Source organism: Aulonocara sp. 'chitande type north' Nkhata Bay, linkage group LG12, assembly GCF_057382095.1.
Source record: "Aulonocara sp. 'chitande type north' Nkhata Bay isolate Kocher_YH1m ecotype deep benthic linkage group LG12, A_spYH_male_GT1.1, whole genome shotgun sequence".
NCBI classification, from domain to species: Eukaryota; Metazoa; Chordata; class Actinopteri; order Cichliformes; family Cichlidae; genus Aulonocara; species Aulonocara sp. 'chitande type north' Nkhata Bay.
The window spans coordinates 1,772,177-1,793,056 of NC_141355.1; the positions used below are offsets into that span (position 1 = coordinate 1,772,177).

General features: G+C 40.5%; 1 protein-coding gene across 2 annotated transcripts in view; it reads left to right on the forward strand.

Annotated features, from left to right (window-relative positions):
• The first annotated feature begins 3,217 nt into the window (after window positions 1-3,217).
• apba1a (amyloid beta (A4) precursor protein-binding, family A, member 1a) overlaps window positions 3,218-20,880 on the forward strand; it is a 56,262-nt gene continuing 38,599 nt past the window's right edge. For both annotated transcript variants that reach the window (XR_015131715.1, XM_086313153.1), the window contains exons 1-4: window positions 3,218-3,338; window positions 6,858-8,474; window positions 17,508-17,606; window positions 17,688-17,727. Coding sequence is in view for 1 of the 2 variants with exons in the window: in XM_086313153.1 (XP_086169279.1) it covers window positions 6,936-8,474; window positions 17,508-17,606; window positions 17,688-17,727 (1,678 nt within the window). In the remaining variant the exon portion in view is untranslated. The remainder of the gene's footprint in view (window positions 3,339-6,857; window positions 8,475-17,507; window positions 17,607-17,687; window positions 17,728-20,880) is intronic.

Consider the following 20,880-nt stretch of genomic DNA (forward strand, 5'->3'; position numbering starts at 1 on the left):
ATTGACAGGACAGGACCACAGACTGTCACATCACAAACTCCTAGCTGGTGATGTGGTACCAACAGATTCAACTTTCAGGAAGCAGCTTGGATAGTGGAACCTGAGAACGCTCAAAACTGGCATCGCTGTGCTACAGGAGCCAGTCCCTGCAGCTAAACAATGGAGTTTACCACACCTGACAACATCGTACGCATCGCTTGTGCAGTGACTAAGTTTGTAACAACATAATATTTCAGATGCATTTTATCTCTCAGATAATTGTGAAATCTAAAAATCTCAATGTATGTTCCTCAGTTTGGTGTTTAGCCCTGAACACAAGAATGTATTTTGTAATTCTTGTTATTTCAATAAAAACTATATTTTTGCTTCTTGGAGCTCCATTTATTTCATTACAACTGTGCAAAGTGTAAATAATATCACAGTAATATTTCTAAATGTAAATGGGATCCTGACCTCAATTAGCAGAAGTAAGAAGTCTAAAGTGTCCAAATCTGGTCATAGATGAGGAGTAGCCATCCTGATTTTATATAAAGTCCCATTTGAACCATTTGCAGAAACTAAAGATGAGGATGGATGGTATGCTCTAGTTTCTGGGAAAACTGAGGGAGGGGAAATGAGCTTTTTGGCTGTATGTGCCTCAGCAGGTAATGATTTCCGTTTTTACAGAAATATTTTTGATTTACTGGTTGGTTCAAGAGGTATTGTCGTTTGTGGAGGAGACTGGAACATACGGCTTAATCCCAGATTAGACTCCTTCACAGCAGTCCCTTCTCCCTCCTACATTAGAAACTCATGTCAGAATAAGTGAGTGAACCTCAGGAGAGATTTAGGGACCAGACTACACTCACACATGTGCTGCATTCCAGGACGGACTTTTTAATTTAAGAGAGACTGTCCCAGAAGACCAAACTGCCAAATAGGATGTATTGACTTATGTGATCGTGCACCTCTACTGTTACCGCTGCAAATGAATAACAATCTAAGAAATGGATTATGGAGGCTGAATACTGATGTTTAAAACAACCAACAATTTACAGGAAAAATGAAAGAAGAAGAAATCAACAGAATTATGGTGGAAAATGACAGAGGAGAGCTGGTCTGACTCAGGTCATGATTTTGTGTGTTGTCGTTGCTCGTCACACCTGAGGGTGGCGCTGTTTGCTCTCTGTTACTGTCTTCATTGGTTCAAGGTTCTTTATTATTTGTCACATGCATAGTTAAACAAGTATAACACACAGTGAAATGTAGCCTGACACGCTCCTCGACATGTGCAAAAATGGGGGGGGGGGGGGGGGGGGGGGTGTAGAGGAAGAACATTATATATATATATATATAGTATATATGTAGTATATATGTAGTATATATGTAGTATATATGTAGTATATACATTGGGTGAATGTGCAGTAGTAGCAGCAAGCAGGTGAATTCTGTACATTAATATGAATAGATTGTCTATTGTGTTTATAATCACAGAATTTCATCAGGGATTATTAAAGTATCCTGATTCAGATAATTCCCTTTTTTAAATTTAAGACATTGCCTATTTGCGAATTTGTTTGGAAAATGGTCACAGAATGAGTGGACGTTAAACATGAGATTTATTTTAGTGTTTCATTTGTTCCTGAGCAAACTGATTTAGCTGACATTCATCTACAGCTCATAACTGGATAGTTTGATTTCACTTTGTGTTACTGAAGAGCTTCTTATGTGTGGAAATGAATCTTTCACTCATGTTTGTGCTCTAATGTAGAAATGAGCTATACTTGTTTATACAACTTATTTTGAATTAAAATTAACATTAAAATGTTTTAATACACAAAGAAAGTATGAGTATTTTCACTGAGAGGAGCAACAAGCTGTTAGAAGCTCGTTAGACACTGAAACAAATCATACCTCTCTAACAATATCAACTAATAACAGTAATGAACAGGACTAAAGGCAGAGAGGTGATACAATAATAATAAATTCATATAGTTTATATGGCACATGCACACGTGTTAATAAAATGTTAAGATAAGATAAGATAAGATAAGATAGAACTTTATTAATCCCTCGGGTGGGTTCCTCTGGGAAATTCGACTTCCAAAAAGCACAGCAACGACCGAAGTTACAGTTACAGAATTGTTATATATATATATATATATACACACATATATAAATACAGAGACAAATATAAATAAAATATACAAAGGGGATAAATAGAATAAATAGGAATAAAAAATAAAAAATAAAAATACAAGTGAAGTTAGTCAGTTCAAATCATTATTTAATATTTATTTCATTTAAGTAGTTTGTTGTCTTTTTGGTTTTGAACTCATCGTGCAGGCGCAGACAGGCCTGCTCGCCTCTCCTTATAAACAGAAGCTGTCTCTACCTTCACCCACACCTCTGCTGTCTCACCTGGGCACACACAGCTTCACAAACAGCTCAAAGCTCATTTGCATCTATAGTCTGTTGGTAAAGGTTCACAAAAATGTCACAAAGTATATCAGCAAACATAAACACCCATCAGCACCTAAGAAGAAGCAAACATCAATGTTACGAAGTCTGTCGGTCTTACAGTTGTAGTGTTACAGCTGAGTCACAGAGAACACACAGAAGTGACAAAGAGGCGCAGCTTCTTTGATTAAATATATATATTAAATATTATATATTATAATATTATTATAATATGTGTATAATAATATATATTATAATAATATAATAATATATATATATATATTATAATATATATATTTATATATATATATATATATATATATATATATATAAAAAAAAAAATATATATATATATATATATATATATATTTATATATATATATATATTATGTATATATATATATATATATATATATATATATATATTTATATATATATATATATATATATATATATATATATTTATATATATATATATATATATATATATATATTATAATATATATATTTATATATATATATATATTTCATACATATATATTATAATATATTATATTTATATTTATTATATTATAATATATATATTTATATTTATTATAATATTTATTATAATATATTATGTATATATTTATATATTTTTCATATATACATTTTATATTGACCGGTGTGACTATATGAAGCTTTTTCACCCAGACATTGTTCTCTTTTAAAAACGCATAAACTTCGTTATTTGTTGTGCTTTATAGTAACGTGACGGTGGCGGTGAGCGGAAGGAGGTGCTGAACGGCTGCGGAGCACGCGCGCGCACACACGCACGCACCGCTACAGGGAAGATGGAGGACGATGTGGCCGCAGCGCAGAGGACCTGCATCCTTTAGCAACATCACTCCTGTGAGCAGGTTCGTGTTCAGGACCGGGCTGTTCGCTGTAGGCCTGACCCACCGGGATGCGGACAAAGCAAACGTCTCCGGGCTGGGCTGTTGTTCTCATCATCATCATCATCATCATCATTATTGTTGTTGTTATTGTTGTTCTGTGGAGCTTCGCTACGCGGTCTGTTCACTGAGGAGTGGTTCGACGGAAAACTGCGCTCCGTAGATGAAACGTCAAACCAGGATTCAGAGTGAAGGAAAATGGCAGTGTCTTTGTGAGGCTGTGTCGGACCCACGCAGAGCGGACATGAATAAATCGGCACATAGAGGCCCTGTTGTCTCCAGGTGCAGAGCCACGGCGGGGCTAACCAGTCCATCCAGCTCGGTGCGACGGGTAGATGGTTCTCGAGGTTTCTTATTGCGTGCTTCATTCAAAGCAGGACTTCAGCTGAGCTTTTGTAAAAGCAGAAGCTGAAATCAAACAGATGTTTTGCTGATGTAGTTGTTGACAGGAAAGCTGCTGGTTGTGCAGAAAATTCAGAAAACCTGGATGAAATTGGAAAATGTGGGTAGTTTTGCTTCATTCCTGGTGAAGGTGACTTCTACCAAACATAGGAACGACTACTGTAGTGTTTTAGACAAAGATAAAGTGATGCTGGAAACATTAAAGTACAATAGTCCCACACATGGAGCCACGTGTGCGTGGCTGTCTGTGCGTGAGGAGGAAATCTGAGGCCAGCTCCGGGTGGCTCATGTTCCCAAACACAAATCTCATAACAAATAAGACACAGTGTCAAATCTTTATGTAAGAAAAAAGTGCCCACAGGACTGCACCGCTGAGATCAATGCTTCTAATCCTGTAACAGTGCGTACAGGCGCTTGTAGTTTGAAGTGTTTTCTGTGTCATTTTGTCAGTCGCTCACATTGCTGAGGAGGGATTTCAGCTTACTCTTTTTCACACTGTTGTTTCAGTTTGTTGAGCTTTGCAGTCATTTGTTTATGCACACATGGCATTGATCTGAAATCTGGACGTAGGCCTGTTGCAACACTTGATTCTTTTTCTTTTCAGATATTCTGTTGCAGATTTTGCTGGTGTCTCAGCGTCTTTGGCCCAAACTTTAGCTGCTGAATAGACGATCTCCTATCTGATCATACTTTGGTATTCAGTGAGTGAATCATATTCAATCATCACCCCTCCTCCTCCGTGCTCGACAGCTGCTATGAGGTTTTTGTAGCTGTTTTTTGGTTTGTCCAGATACAACTTTGCACACCTAAACCTGCCATGTTCTTAGAGAGGAAAAGCTTTGCCATGGCAACCGTTCCAAATAAGACAGACAAGTTCAGTCTTTGTGATCGTACTGTGGTGAACTTTAGCATTTAACATGCTAACAGAGGTCTCTTTATACTTTATCTAAGTATCTTTGAAAACACATTTTTAAAATGTAGATCATCGTCCTTAAAGAACAGAGGAAAAGGCTCACAGAGGCCACTGTACATCTTTAAAATACAAACACTGCTGATTATTAGATCTGCCATAAATGTAATCAGAAAATAAACATACAGTATCTGTGTTTGTCCACCCGAGTTATACGTGTTCGTTTCAGCGTTCATGAAGACAAGAAATTAAAAACTAATATTTAACATAAGCAACGTAACAAGCAGACCAAATGTATAATGAAACCTCTACAGAGCTCATTAAGTCCTGTGTATATGTGTTTTTATAGCTGGGTTACCAGAAGGGTGAGCCAAGAGGGGGATGGAAAAGAAATGAATAAATAAATAGTAAATAAAATGGAAATTTTCCCATTACAGGAATCTGGAACTAACCATCCACGAGTATGGGGCTGGGGCAATGCTGGGATGCCAGCAGTGTTATCGTGAGAAACCATTTCCAGATCTTTTTTAATCCATTTCCAACAGTATAGTGGTTTCTTGGGGTTGTTCCAGACAGGAGTGCATATGAAAGCTACTGAAGGAGTGTTGGTGAAATTTCCACCCGGCTGTGGATCATCTTGTTAATGATTTCAAACAAGGATGCTGTTTGATGGCCTGAGCAGGAATGCTGAAACTGAAAAGTCTTTACAAACTCTAAGAATGTATTTTTGCTTCTGTATAGTTTTATTCATGCGTTCCTTTTTTAAAATATTGGGATTTTGACTACATGGACACTGGTAAGTGCGTACACTGTGGAAGTTACTCATTTATACTTTTAAGTAATGATGTTCAGTTCGGCCAGGCTTATGTCTCAGTGGGTAACGTGACAGGTAGTCACAGTATTACAATTTCAAACTTAGGAAAATACTCTTTAAAATAGTTTTCGTTACCATGGGGAAGATTTAGAGTGGCTTCTCTTATATTTAAAATAACTACACTGTGGAGGGACAAGCGTCTGTTTTTATGCGTACTTTCGTTACCAACAACGACGGTAAAACCATCGTGTGGCTCCACCCTCCGCTTGTTTATTTTCCTCGTAAACTTTCACAATAAAGCTCAAGATCCCATTGAGACTTTTCAAAATAAACGGAAATGATCGACATTATTCTGTAACATCAAATTTCTGAATATGCATCAAACAGATGACCTCCAATAAAAACACGAGGTAAATGGCACTCACAGACGACTCCCAGCTGAAAACACTTCACATAAGTCGAGTTGCCTGAGATTCACTGAATTTACAGAAAATAAACTATTTTGAGATTTATATCGTTATGGGGATTAGAAATGTCATATATGAGATTGTGGTCATATCGCACAGGCCTACCAGTGGCTACAGAACTTCTTGTGCTTTTCTGTTTGTGGTGTTGGATTCTTTTCAGCATACTTTGGGCTCCGTGACAAGATTACCAGAGGAAAAGAGGGGGGAGGGGCTTCCTCGTACCACGTCATTGTTGTAGAAAAGATGTTCACTCACTTTGGCTCTGATATTTCTGAAACAAAGGTTTAAAAGATACCGAGCTGTGGTAGGACATACAATGTGCTTTTACTCACGTCGCACCTTTTTAGTTTAAGTGGCTTAATTATATTTATATTATGTAATTATTATAATTTTATATAATTAGAGATTGTTTTTATTCTATTGGATTTTAAGGCTCTTTGATGAAAGTGGTATTGATAGAACACATGCTTACTGTTACAGGAGAACATTTTGACAGCTAATATTTGCAGCATAGCTCCTTTTAGTTCCTTCAAACTGTTTCAGGTACTTGGGCAGAAACAGCCAAAGCAAAGAGTCCCAAACAGACTAAGGTATGGTTACCTGTTAGATGGGGCGCTATTCAATCCTTCTCTTTCAGAGATAAGCAGATACCCACACAGAGTATTGGTCTGTACAGATTCAAGAGAGAAAAGTGAAAACTGAAGTTTTAACACGTGTTGGCTTAATAAAAGTGTGAATCTTTAGCTTGTCAGTTACTGTTTTTGCCTGTTAACCATGCAAGTCCTCGCCGTATCACTTCCAGCGAGAACGTAGGAGCAGACACATATTTCGCTCATGTTGTTACATTTTTGTTTACTCACATTTTCTTTCTTTCTGTTTACCCATTGCAGTCGTTTCCAGCAGCCTTCGCGCTGTTGATGATGGATTCCTAAGCCGTTCTCTGACACCACTTTACCAACCCGACAGCCATGAACCCCCAAAAGACAGAGTTTGTTCAGGACGTTATGGAGGCGATGGATGGTCCTTCTCGCCATCAACACCACCCCAGCCTGTCCCATAACCACAGCAACCAGGACAAGCGCTACAGATGCTGTGAGACTTCAGCTGGTGTCACAACAGAAATGGCCAGTGGTGCAAATGCTGAAAGCCGAGTTGGGATGCTACAGCACCACAAGCCACAGGAGGAGCAAGACGCGGAGCTGCAACATGGAGATCAGTCTTCTAAGCCCCACGAGATCCAGCCCATTCCCCGACCTGCTGTGACACGTTACCGCAGACAGGGCGACAGTGAGGCCCGGCTCAGAACTCAACAACAGAGGAACAGGATGAAGCAGCAGAGGGAGGCGGAGAGAGCGCAACAGGAAAGGGAGCAGCACGCTAAGATGACCAAGGAAGCTGAAGGTGAGAGGGAGGTTTCTATGCTGGCCCGCTCAGCAAGTACTGAGAGCGGCTTTCACACCCATACTGACCGTGCAGAGGGAGACGATATCCCAGTGATGATGTCTCTGGAGCCTGAGGCCCAGCGAGAGTCCGAGGATGATGCAAACAGCTACAGCCTCCCGCTGCGGCCCGAGGCAGAAGAGTACACTGAAAGTGCAGAGGCTGAACAGCAGCATCTCCATTCACATCCTAACTATGCTCTTCAGTTCCTGATGCTGCCGCGTGAATCCTTACTTAATATCCAGAATTCCCAAAGAGAAGATAAAGCAGAGGAGACACTGAATGGTGGCTACTCTAACTGTGTCTACACCCAATCCTACAGCCAATCGGGGGCGAGAACCTGTGTCTCATCCAGTCAGGACTTGGAAAGTTTAGATGCTGGACTTGAAGCGTACTCTGAGCCATATGACACGTATTCGCTCTCTGAGCATGTGTATGAGGAAATATGTGACGCTCCAACCTCAGTGTCAACTTCTGCAAGTGTGGCAAACGATAGAGAGTCTCGACAGCAGGCGGCGACCGGCTTGCAGCTGTTGCAGAGCGGGGCGGGAAAAGGCGATTACCATCAGCAGGAGGCCGTGGGCTCCCGTCTGCGGCACTACGATGAACGTTCAGATGGTGAGTCGGACAGTCCAGAAAAGGAGGCAGAGTTTGCTCCGTATCCTCGTGTCGACAGCTGCGACCAAGAAGACGATACTGATAACAGTGTTAACGGGGCTAAAAAAGGCTCACAAAGCTTTGATCCTGCTGCAAAAGATTCCACAGACAAAGAAGAAAAACGCCAACCGGACAAATTCTCTCACAAAAGCAACAAGACTGCCAGTCGAGGGAAGTCGGCCAAGCAGCAGGCTGAGACTCCTGTGAAGGAGCCAGTGAGGAACAGTGTGGAGAAGAGGGATGCTATATCTTTAGCCATCAAAGACATTAAGGAGGCCATAGAGGAGGTGAAGAATAGAACAGTCAGATCTCCTTACACACCTGATGAGCCAAAGGAACCTGTTTGGGTAATGAGGCAGGACTTAAGCCCCACTGCTGAATGTGACCTGCCGACATCACTCGGGGCCGATGTAAGTACAAAAGCTCTGACTGTTATTCATCAAGTTATATATTGTCCAGTATTAACTGTTCTTTGGATGTGAATGAAACTCGAGCATCAGGAACAAACAGAGTTGATTTGCCTTTTACGTTCAACATGTCCAATCTCACTTTCTTTGACCAATCCTTGCTGATGAGATGACAATGTGCCGATCAGTGGTGCGTTTGGGTAGTCCGGGTCTCTCACTGAGCGAGCTCCTGTGACCGGCCAGCACGTCATGGAGTGGGTGGGAGGTGTTGTCCAGCATCGTCCTTATGTTGGACAACACGCGCCTCTGTGGCACCACCCTAAAGACCTCCACCTCCATCCCCATAACATTACTGGCTGTGGCCATTTGCGAGCCTCAACCTGCTGCCCCAGCATGTAACCGCATCGAGGAAACTAATGCACAAAACGATGATAAAATTTAATTCAGTTTTATTTATACAGCACCAAATCACAACAACAGTCGCCTCAAGGCGCTTTATATTGTAATGTAGACCTTACAATAATGCAACAGTCATATGACCCCCTATGAGCAGCACTTTGGCGACAGTGGGAAGGAGAAACTCCCTTTTAACAGGAAGAAACCTCCAGCAGGCTCAGGGAGGGGCGGGGCCATCTGCTGACAATTTTATCAAAGAATAAAAACAAGATGAAAAAATATTCTGGAGAGACGAGATCCAATCAAAACGAATTAAGTTGTGTAGAAAAGTGGTAGAAAGCTGCATCCCATTCTCCCTGTTCCCTCCCCGGGGGAGCGCCGTAGACACGGGGACACATTCCACATTTGAAGGGAAACCAGAAGCTTTTTAAATGAGCAAAACTCACCAGTAAAATCACAGCAAGCCTTAAACTTCATGTTTTAGTCAAGCTTCAGTTTTATTCACAGCACGAGTTACCTGGAGGTGCTTTAGATTTAGTCTTCTACACTCTGATGATCATTTAAATGCTCAAATTATGACTCTGAATCACAACTTTGGCTAATAAACATGAAATGATGTAAACAGTTTTATGGTTAAATCTTTATAGTCAATGACATAAACACAAAAGCTATGATATAAAACGTGTGCATGGCTCTAACGGGTGAGAATAGGGCAGAGTCCCTGTTTTAGATGTGTCATTGCATAATGACTTTTATGCTAAGGTGAAAATATTCTGAAAGTGTCAGCTGCTGATTGAAATGAATTGAACGGCCACATGTTTAGTTTGGAGCAAATAAGCCCCACGAGCTCCAAAGATAGAAGCAATGATTTTGTGAGCTTTAAACAATTTGTAATCAAATGTTGGTGATGGTGGACGAGCGCTCCAGTACTGAGGGAATTGTTTCCCTGTCGGACATCCTTCAGGCACTGGTGCTCAGTCAGTCAGTAAGGAGGAGGTGGGTGTAGGGCTGAGTGGAGCCAGGCTGAAGGCCCCAGAAACCCCTGAAACACCAATAAAGAGCTAGACTGCTGAGTGGACTCGTGCACTGAAGAGTGAGGCTTGTTCCTGAATTTCTTCTTTGTTTATTAACACTGATCAGCTGCAACATTAACTCCACTCATTTGGGAAGTAAATAGTGAGTGCAGTGTGTTGTACTAGATTCTGTTAAAACGAGAAATCATCACAGATAAAGTGTTTGGACTTTTTTGCACGTTATCGCTGTGCAGGGTGTAATTCAGAGAAGCTTGAGAAACGTGTGGTCATCGTGCCGTGCATGCCTGTCCTTTAATCAGACCGTGCAGTGCAGGCTTGGGTAGTGTTGAGACTGGTTCACAGCTGCAGGAAAAAAGTGCCAAAGATGCTCAGTGAGTCGTGTTAAGATGACTGGTGGCTATAGCCATCTAACAACCACCCCACACTTAACTGCAGACCAGCCAAAGGTCCTCAGGAACAGTTCGGTAAACAGCTTCCAAACTTCCCAGATCCCAGTCTACTCAGTGACCCAGTCCACCAGGGCTCTGCCCTCATTGTATGATGCCAGATAGAACAGGACACCCAAGGGTGCTGTCTCCATTCTGCAGTGCACTGCAGCTGTTTTGGTTGTGTGACAGAGACCTGCTGACAGCATTGGGTCGGTGGTTCTTGTGTTGCGGTTGATTCCAGTTAACGCAGGTAAACCTTATTACGTCTCTCTCTGTGGAAAGTGTGGAAAGGTCCACAGAAAGAGACGGTAATAAGGTTTATCTGCGTTCTAGTTGGTTTGGCTTGAGTTTCAGGTCGTGCAGTTACAATCATGCTGCTGTCGTCACACGTTTGATGCCAGCGTTAAGGGATGCAAATCACTCTGTTTGGTAGCAAAACTAGACATCACCTGATGCCGTTAAAGAACGCGATGGCCAGTGCCGATGTAGACTCAGTGTCCGATGTTTACTGGGGCCTTTATTTTCATGTACTGTACCGGGTCAACGTGTACTGCAAATGTGCAGGCAAGAGAAACTACACTGTTTTTACTGTTTCTATTTGTCTGGCTGCAGAAAAATAAAGAGACACTGAAGCAGTTTTACATAGAAAAACAGGAAGTCCAAAGGAAGAAGGAGGTGAGGGCAGCAGTGAGGAGGGTGATGGCTCAGGGATTCCCATGATGCATTGTTTCTCCTTCTGTCCCCTTTTTCACTCACCACGTGTTCATACATCAATCTGCATTTAATTCTGAGTTATTATTAATCTCTGGCTCTCGTCCACAGCATGTCTTTAGTCCCGTCTCCCTCCCCTCAGCCTGGTTCTGCTGGAGGTTTCTTCCTGTTCAAAGGGAGTTTTTCATTCCCACTTTTGCCAAAGGGCTTGATCTTTATTACTGTAGGGTCTTTACCTTACAACATCAAAGGCTTAGAGGTGACTGTTGTCATTTGGTGCTACATAAAGAAAATCAAATTGAATTGAGTTAGTGAGGCGGTGGGCCCGAGTGTGAGTCCAGGACCAAGTGTGTCCAAATGAATTAAAGAACTCATTCATTCATTACAAATTGGAAATATCCCATTTATTTAATATTTATTAATTTATTAATAATTATTTAATATCATTTAATAATGACATGTATATTAAATAGAAATTAATTTGATTTGATTTGATCCTTTTAATAAATTGTGTATTTAGTTCCAATTTCCGTAATTATTTCATGGTTCCTGTGTTCGTGTCATCCTCACCCATCAAACACTGACGGAGTCAAAACCTTTTCTTTGTTTTGTTTTTTACCCAAACTGTAAGTCACGTCTTCAAATACCACGGTTTCTTTGAATACACTTTTTAAATATTCAGTTTGGTGTAATCTTCAAATATCTGGTTGATCTGGAGCCCGTTTGCCAAAGTGTGCCTGTGTTTTTGGAGATGTCCGTTCCCACTAGTGTAACAGCCGCCTTACTGCTGACCCTCACCACTTAAACCAGAGACATGTGACCTAGTGTGTTGTTGCTGTTCGTAGATATACAAAAGACTGATGTGTGTCCTGCCCAGATATAATGAAAAAGATCTATTTTTTAAAAATATATTTATTTATTCCTCTGTTTTCTAAACATGAGCTCTCTGTTATAAATTTCTAATAAGTCTATTAGAATAAAATCAGATTAACTTTTGATTTGTGTGTGTGTGTGTGTGTGTGTGTGTGTGTGTGTGTGTGTGTGTGTGTATACACGCATAATCTTGTTATTAACAGAGATGATGTTGGTGGTTTTAATCATGTAGTCGTCTCACTGTAAAGCTTAATTTTACAAGATGCTGTGTAAAATTAATTAATATGAATTAATATTAACTGACTTTGGTCCTGATAAAATATTATCAGATCTGGACAGGATCTGGTCGGCTGTGTACAAACACACTCTTGACTTCCGTGTGTGTGTTTTGCAGTATCCCAAACATTAGATACATACTGGTTCAGAGTGATGCTCGATAAACCAGTTCATGCGTCGGGTCTAAAATCTCCTGAAACCCTGCAGTTGATCTAAATGTGACAGCGCTGACACAGCGTCTGTAATAGTGCGAACAAAGACCACGTCCTCCTCAGCCACGCTTTTATGGCAGAACAAATCAAACATGGGTCACAAGACTTTGGACTTTCATTGACTGAACCCGTGTTTTGATATCGTTTGTTTTTTTCACACGAGCACTTGTAGTTTTATGAAGAATTCGAGCACAGAGAATTTATACTTGTATAACTACGCATGTGACGAATAAAGAACCTTGAACCTTGAAATGACTCCCACATCTCAGAGGTGCAGGAGTGCCCATGTAGGGGGGGGGGGGGGGGGGGGTCAGATCTGTGTGTGTCCTGTGTTCAACTGGAGAGAGAGAGTGATTTTAAGTTTTTGGTCATTATTATTCTATAAATGCATTGATTGCCAATATTTACATATGGCGTACTGACAGTACTCTGATCTTTTACAGCACTTAAAACTCCTCATGTTTTGGTAGATAAGCATCTGAGGTTGGTTAAATATCAGGCAGGAGAAAAAGGAAGAGGGTGGTGTAACAGAGCAGCATGCTAGGAAACAAGTGAGATGGAGGAAGAGGATCTGGAAGAAGAAGAAGATGCAGCTGTATTGCTAATGGCGATGAATCCAAACAGGATTTTTATCCTACATAAAACTATCAGGTATAGTGATGGTGTTCTCTGCTTCTGCCATTCCTGTTGAAATGATTTATTTATCGTGGGTTAGAGTGAGAAAGGTAAGACTGGCTAAATAATTCAGTGTGGATCGAGTTGCAGCGTGACCACAGCTGTTTCCTATGTAGATAAAGTCAATGTTTGATCGCACTAATGTTTTAAATGTCACTTTTTCAAATATCCACAACAACAGTTATGTTGGAATACATTTTGGTGACTGGCACGAACACGATGTCCTTACTGATCCACGTAGATACACTCGCAGTGTTGATCCCATGGTGAATCCTGATATCCCGGTGAAACCCGAGCGCCTGTCGGGTCTGTCTGATAGAGCTGTGCATGTACCCACACGACGACACTCTACAGGCTCGTTCATCTGTGGAACTTCACCAGAATTAGTTCTTTTATTGAAAGTCATGGAAAATTTTTGGATGTATCAGGAAGAAAAGTTTGAGGAGGAACAAGCAAAGGAGAAACATCCAACTCTCCGACATGATCAGGATGAGGTATGTTTGGTGGAATAATCTAAGAGTATTTCTGATGGAAAGATTTGTGTTTTCTGCGAACACATGCAGGACGTGAGAGCATTAATGTTCGTTCTAACAGTGTTTTCCTCCAATACTTTCACAGGTATTGAGTGTTTAACAAAAATGTACTGATTCAAAATGTCAGTGAACACAGACCCAGCAAGCATCCTGCAAAAACTAAAAGAGGATTGAACACCAGATAAAGTTGTTTTAACAGTGTTCAGATTTAAAAGTCAAATCTTTGGAAGAAGAAAGACACAGATTTAAGATTTTTAGGCATCTGTAGGTGAATATTTCCTAAATGAAACTAATGTGCACTACTGTGAAAAGCATTTGTATCCTTCCTGATTTGTTACTTTTTTGCTTAATTGTATGATTTAAATGTTTCAAATCATCAAACAAATGTTAATATTAGTCAAAGTGGTGATTTATTCTGCTGATCAAACCTACCTGTGCCTGTGTGAAAAACAAATGTTCTAATACAAACCCAATGCCACCCCCTCCACAAATGCTTGTCTCACAAAAATACCTGAACATTTTGCCGAAAGAGATTTTGGTGATCCAGTTATTCTCAACAACCCTGCAGTGTGGCTGAATTTAAACTAATTTATGTTGCTAGGTTTAAGGGAATTCAACAGGTTTCCCTTAAAAAATAAAATCCTCATTTAAAAATTACATTTTGCATTTATTGTGTTATTTGTTTGATGATCTAAAGCTTGAAGTGTGACAAATATGCAAAAAATCATGAATGAGGCAAATCACTGTAGGTGTGAATAAACAAGAAGACTAAACAAATGAATCTGTTAAACTCAATAAGATATTGTGTGATTTTAAAACTAACTGAAATGTAAAAATATGCAGAAGTTACACAGAATAATAATTTTACATAATGTTGCGTTGCCACCGTGACGCCAGCATGACCAGCTCCACTGCCATGATAAATGCCGTAACTCCAATTCCCAGGTGCTGCCAGGCGGTGGTGCTGTTCTCAGCTGTCAGAGTTCTGTATAAATGCATATCATATCCAAATATACTGGAGTTTTAAGTTTGTGTTTGGTCCTGAATAAAGAAGACGGTGGTGAGTGAGTATTCGTTGTAACAGTTTCACTGTCACTGCTCACAGCGACATCTACAGTTTGCACTTCACTCCAGATCAGACCAGAAGTAATCAGTAATTAGTAACTGATTACTTTTTTCAAGTAACTTGACCAACACTGGGAATGATCACTCCATTCAGCCAGACTGAGTGTACGGGATCCATAGACCTGAGCTAGCGGACCAGCAGAAGATGAGCAGCCTATGGAAGGCAGTCCTGCTGTGGACTATGAATGCTGCTCTGTCCCAGAACTTTCTGGCCTTGACGAGGCAGCAACTGAAAACATTTAGTTAAAAGAAAAAACAGAAGCATTAAGATAAAAGATGCAGGAACTCAAAATTCAGTCGGATTTGCTGGATCCGATGATAGCGTTAGAGTCGACTCAGTGTCAGCCAGTACACCCGAGCTAGCGAGAGACGTTACACAGTTTAACCCAGCTCACCTGTAATATTACTCTGATGTGTGACCATCACTTTATGTCAGGGGTGTCAAACTCAAATACACAGTGGGCCAAAATTCAAAACTGGAACAAAGTCGCGGGCTAACGTTAATATTTATTGGAAAAAAAATCTTCCTCCAGATATAAGAATGAATCTTTTCTTATGGACTCAAACAAGTTTTGCTGAAAAACTGAATATGGAACAAGCAAAGCTTAATACTAAACAATATATATATTAGCTGTATAATACCAGTAGGCCAGCTCTAATAGTAATGTGGTATGGCTTCGCGGGCCAAATATAACTAGGCTGCGGGCCAAATCTGGCCCGCGGGCCAGAGTTTGACACCTATGGTTTATGTGTTTCGGGGGCAGTTTGAGCAGTCTCTCCACCACCTCGTTCACACATCAAGAAAAACTGCTGAGAAGGAACAAACCGGATCTGCTGTCCATGCAACACACATGGTTTGCAGCTTTTCTTACTGCATAATTATTATTTGTGCAAAAGATATGAATTCTACATTCAACTTTTTACTGCAATTTTGAACTACACAAAATGTCATATCTGTGTCTATTTTTTTATTTTTTATTACTTACATTTTGTTAGTTTTTTATAAACTTCTTGTCCGAGTGTCTCTTTTATCCTGATCAGAGGCCGTCATTGCGCCTCCATGATGAGCTCTTGTATGTTTCTATGAATAAGAAACGAACAACTGAAGGGTTTTGAAGATGTACATGAAGTGTGCATTTAATTCTAATGGATTCTATTATTTTTTTTATTTTTTTATTTAATGAATACTGTTAACCTGCTTCAATGTGAATTCTGAACCTGCATTGTTTTAATTTCCTGTGAATCACTTTAAGTTTTGGGTTTTCTTCTGCCGATACTCTTTGATGGTAATACCAACACAGATCCCCTGACAGTTAAAATGAAGGTTCGAGTACCTATCCCTGACTTTCAGCAACCAACACTAACTGCTGACATTTGAACGATCAGCCAGAGAAAAAGAAAATGTATTAACTGATTATCTTTAAAACCTAAGGAAGAAATAATCCACACATACTAACTGTGAGAATAAAAAAGGTGGTGAAGAAAAAATACTGAGATTTAATGATGATTTCATGAAGTGCTCAGAGACTCCATGACTGAAAATATTCCTGGACTATATGCTGTCTCTCGCTCTCTTCTCTGTCCCCTCACACCCAATCAGTAGTGTCAGATGATTGTTGAGCCTGGTTTCATCCTGTTTCTGCTGTAACAAAACTAATTTCCCACGTGTGGGTAGGGATGGGTATCGTTTAGGTTTGATCCGATACCGGTGCCAAATCGGTACTTTTGAAACTGTGCCGGTGCTTAAAGAATGGAGAACACAAAATTGGTCCTAAAACCTCTCATGTTTAGCTGTTTCTTTGTAAAAAGATAACAATGTTAGCCTTTTCTGCAGCTATGGGGCATATATGGTATCACTCTATCAAACAAGAAGACAGCCGCATGTAGCTATGATGATGTTTGCTAGTTCACCTTACATGCATTAATGTAATAACGTGGTTAGCCTACTCAACGTAAATTACACACGAACAACATTAAGCTACTCACGCAGAGAAGAACGGCTGCTGCTGCATCATCATCCTCATCATTTCTGCTACACTGGCAGGGCTAGGGGCCAGGACTCTGCTCTTCGTGTTTTTGGGGGATGTTGCTAACTCCGGGTCCGATAACAGGCACCACACCCGCAGTAGATGTGCTCGGTGTGAGGTCTCGCAGCAAGCTATCAAATACGGCGCATTTCTCGGCTTTTAAAAAAAACGCTATGCGTCGCCAGGTGTTTCATCAGATTCGAGGTGTTACCTCCTTTGACAGTATCACAGTATCAGCTTAAAGCACTTGTTGCTGCTGAGTTTGCATCTTTTGCTGTGAAGTACAGCCAGACTTTTGACCGCTTCGCCTTGGGCATTTTTAATCTGTAGCTCTGCTCTAAAAGAACGTACGTACCTGGACCCGCCTACTATCCTCGGAAACGTAAAATGATTGGCTAGAATCTAAAGTGTATCACAGCTCAGGAAAATAAAGCACCGAAATGTGCGCTGCTTTTCGGTCTGGTTACTACCGTTTATGTCAGAACACCGGTACCCATCCCTACGTGTGGGACTAATAAAGGTTATCTTATCTTATCTTAAAAGGGAGTTTTTCTTTCCCACTTCCAAATTCTTGCTCATAGGGGTTGTGTGACTGGTCAGATTTCTTTATTAAACTGTAGGCTCTTTACCTTACAAAGTTAGCACTGTAAATAAGACTGAATTGAATGTTGTTCTACGTAGTAAGAAATCACAGATCTGCATTAAAATGTGTTTGTTATTGTGCTTGTTTTCATTCTCTTTTGCAGTCGCCTGGTTCAGCGTCACCTTCTCCACCAGGAGCAGAGTCCTCCAGTCAGCACCTGCTACAGCACGACAGCTTTGAAACCTCTCCCACCAGTAAAGAGGTGAGGTCAACACTGGATTACTCGTTCAGTAGTCAACTCACACAGTTAACAATTAACATACTTTTGTCTTTTCATTTACAGTCCAGGAGAAGCCTTGCGTCCTTTCCCACATATGTGGAAGGTGAGTTTCAAATTGCCCCACAACTCCATGATATGAGATCATTTCATATGTCAGTCATTAATGGCCCAGACTAAGCCTGATCTATGGGAATATGACCACAGATACAAAGAAACTGATCTTTCTCTGAGGGACTCTCCTTCAGTGTTAGGGTGAGGAGCTCAGTTGTAAGCTATTCCAGCTGGGCATGTCCTACTGGGAGGAGCCCCCAGCGTAGACCCAGGACATGCTGGACAGATGTGCTGGTAACAGCTCAGTGTTTGGAGTAAGAGGGAGGTCTTCTTAGGCTGTTGCCTCAGCGACCTGACTTCAGATAAGCAGAAGAAAATGTCTGCATTATTTATTGTGTTGTTGTTTAGCTTTTATTGAAGTGGTTGTCATGAATTTTCCACGACATAATGCACAGTGCACCACACTTTTCAGTTGTGATTTATTCGTTTTTTAAATTATTTAAATGATTTTGTTATTTTGTTGTACTTTAGTAATACGTGAACATCTTCTGTAGTAACATGCCATATTGAACGCCTGCACAGTTAAGCAGCATCATTCATCACTGAAGAATGCGATTCATGGTTTGAAATGCCTTCATTCGTTTTTGATATTGTCCATTAAATGGTTCTTACATTTAACTCAATATCTGAGTGTTTCTTAGTTTAGACTAGTTGGTTAGTTTTTAGTTCTTTCTGCCTCCCCTCCTCAGCACCAGCGTCACCCTGTGTGACACACGGCCCGATGTTGAGCCACTCTGTCGTTCCTGCTCTGATCTTCACACAGATCAACTGGAGCAAAATTCAGCCATTATACTCATTTCAACACAACAACACATTTTCCCGTATGTATGCTGCATATACATTTGCACGCTGTAGCTCAGTCACACATGAATATCATGCGTCTTCATAATTCCAGCCTGACGTCTCAGTTACACAGGAACAATCACAGTGCACTCTGTATTATTTCCTTTTTAAATCATACACGTTAAAGTCACAGAGTCTCACATCTGTCTTTTACTCCCACACACAGAGAGCCAAGAACACATCATAACTCAAACTGCATTGTATTATTCATCATATTGATCCGTTTATTCGTGACTATACTTTGATTAGAATCAAGCTTGATTAACTATTAAATAACATGCAGATAAACTCTGTTTTAACATGACATCAGTTTAACCAAAAACCTGGATGTTAAGTGCTTTGATTCCACTTTTGGGCAAAGATGAGTCAAACTCTTCGATACCACAGGGGAAAAGACCAAAAGTTAAAATGCTTTGTTTTCCAGTTTTTAATAAAAATTACAACAATACTGTCACAAATAATTTGTATTAGGTGTGAAAGTGAGAGAACCCAAAGTGCAGGACAAGTCCAAAGATTTCAAAAGTCGGTAAAACAAAGGATAAAATACTCCAGGATGGTGCATCAGTGTGTGAAGAGGCATCTCTGGGAAGACTCTGGTGGCTGAAAACTTGTAGAAGATCCCTATTTTCAGATTCCTGTCCATTTCTAACACACACTTCAATAACAGTGTCATCCAAGTATTTCTGGATGTGGCAGGATTACAAATTGTACTTAAAGTCTTAAAGTGTATACAAGGCGAAAAGGAATTTTCAAGGACGTCCTTGAAAAATTAAAAACATAACTCTCATATATTCAATTAAATTTATTTATAAAGCACCAAATCACAGCAACAGTCGCCTCAAGGCTGTATTATTGTAATAATTGGGGGCGCGGTATGAAAAGAAAAAAGAACTCTTAGACACTGCTGGCATAACGGACATGTTTTTGACGGGGCTCCCACACAAACGCAAAGCAGGAGATGAAGCATCGCCAACTATGTTTCCAAACCAACTTCCTTCCACACCAAAGACTAGAAAATATGGTGAAGCAAATCTTCCCTTTGGCTTCACCTGCACAAGTGCCGAGGTAGGTCTCCCTGCAGGATTGGTTTTCCCTGTGAGCAGTGCTGGGCTGTTTAAATCACGGACAAACAGGATCCCACATTCTTGATCTTTAGTTCACAAACACTTGTTGTAATGACTAACTGCTCCTGACATGTTGGAGATGTTTGCTCTTTATACAGTAAAGTTACAGCTGGATACAAATAACATCAGGCTGATCCTGCCACGATTTGTTCAAATCACAGACAAACAGGATCCCACAGCTGTTTATGTTTTTGAACACATTTTGCACAGAGAGGCATTTTTTGAAAAATGTATTGATATCAATGTTGAACATTATTACACAGGAAAAAACAACTACATGTAAAATAATCACACTGTGACGCCTCTGCCTTTCTAAATGGAGGGACAGTAACTGCGTGTAAAACCTGCAGACAGTCAGATTAACAGTATTTCGTCTCTATCTCCATTCTGCGATTCATCTCATGTAAACAATAACGTGGCCACAGCGTGACGTGAAAAAGGCACATACCTTTGATGTTGCGTGATGAACTCTGTATTCCTCGTCCACACGGAAACGCAAAAAAGGGTTTTAAAAAATCTCAGTTTTCGGTGATTCGAAACGCCGTTTCCATGTGGACGAAACAGCTGCGTGTTCAAAAATACCCGTGTAGGTGCGGACGTAGCATAAGAGAGTTAGTAGTTTCTTTTCTTACCACCTGTAATTTATTGCAGTTTACTTGTATTTGCTTAATTGTTTACTAAATGTTTGAGGTGTGAAATAAACCACAATGGAGCAAAATATGGGCGTGTGTGGTTGGAGGATGTGTTTGCGTGGTGGTGGTGGTGGTGGTGGTGGGGGGGGGGGGGGGTGAACATTTTTCTTGTAAAACAAAGGGGGGCCCAGCAAAAACAGTGTGGAGCCACTGGTCTGCCACGTACCGACAGAGCAGAGCAGCTACATGAACTCTGCTCCCACAGAGGTCGATGATGTTGTTACATTTTGGAAACATGGATACTGTTGCAGTGATGAGAAAACAAATACACCCAATCAGTCTCTGTTCTCTACCACAACATTTAGCAGCAATGACTTTAAATATTTTTTCTGTATGACTTTACGACACGGTTACATCATTGTGGATCTTTAGTTCATTGTAGCTTGCTGGCATTTGCTTGTGAACAGTTCTTGAGTTGAGGTCAGGACTTTGCCCGGCCTATAGCAGCACCTTTTCTTTATCAGCCGTTCGCTGACCCTGCTTTGG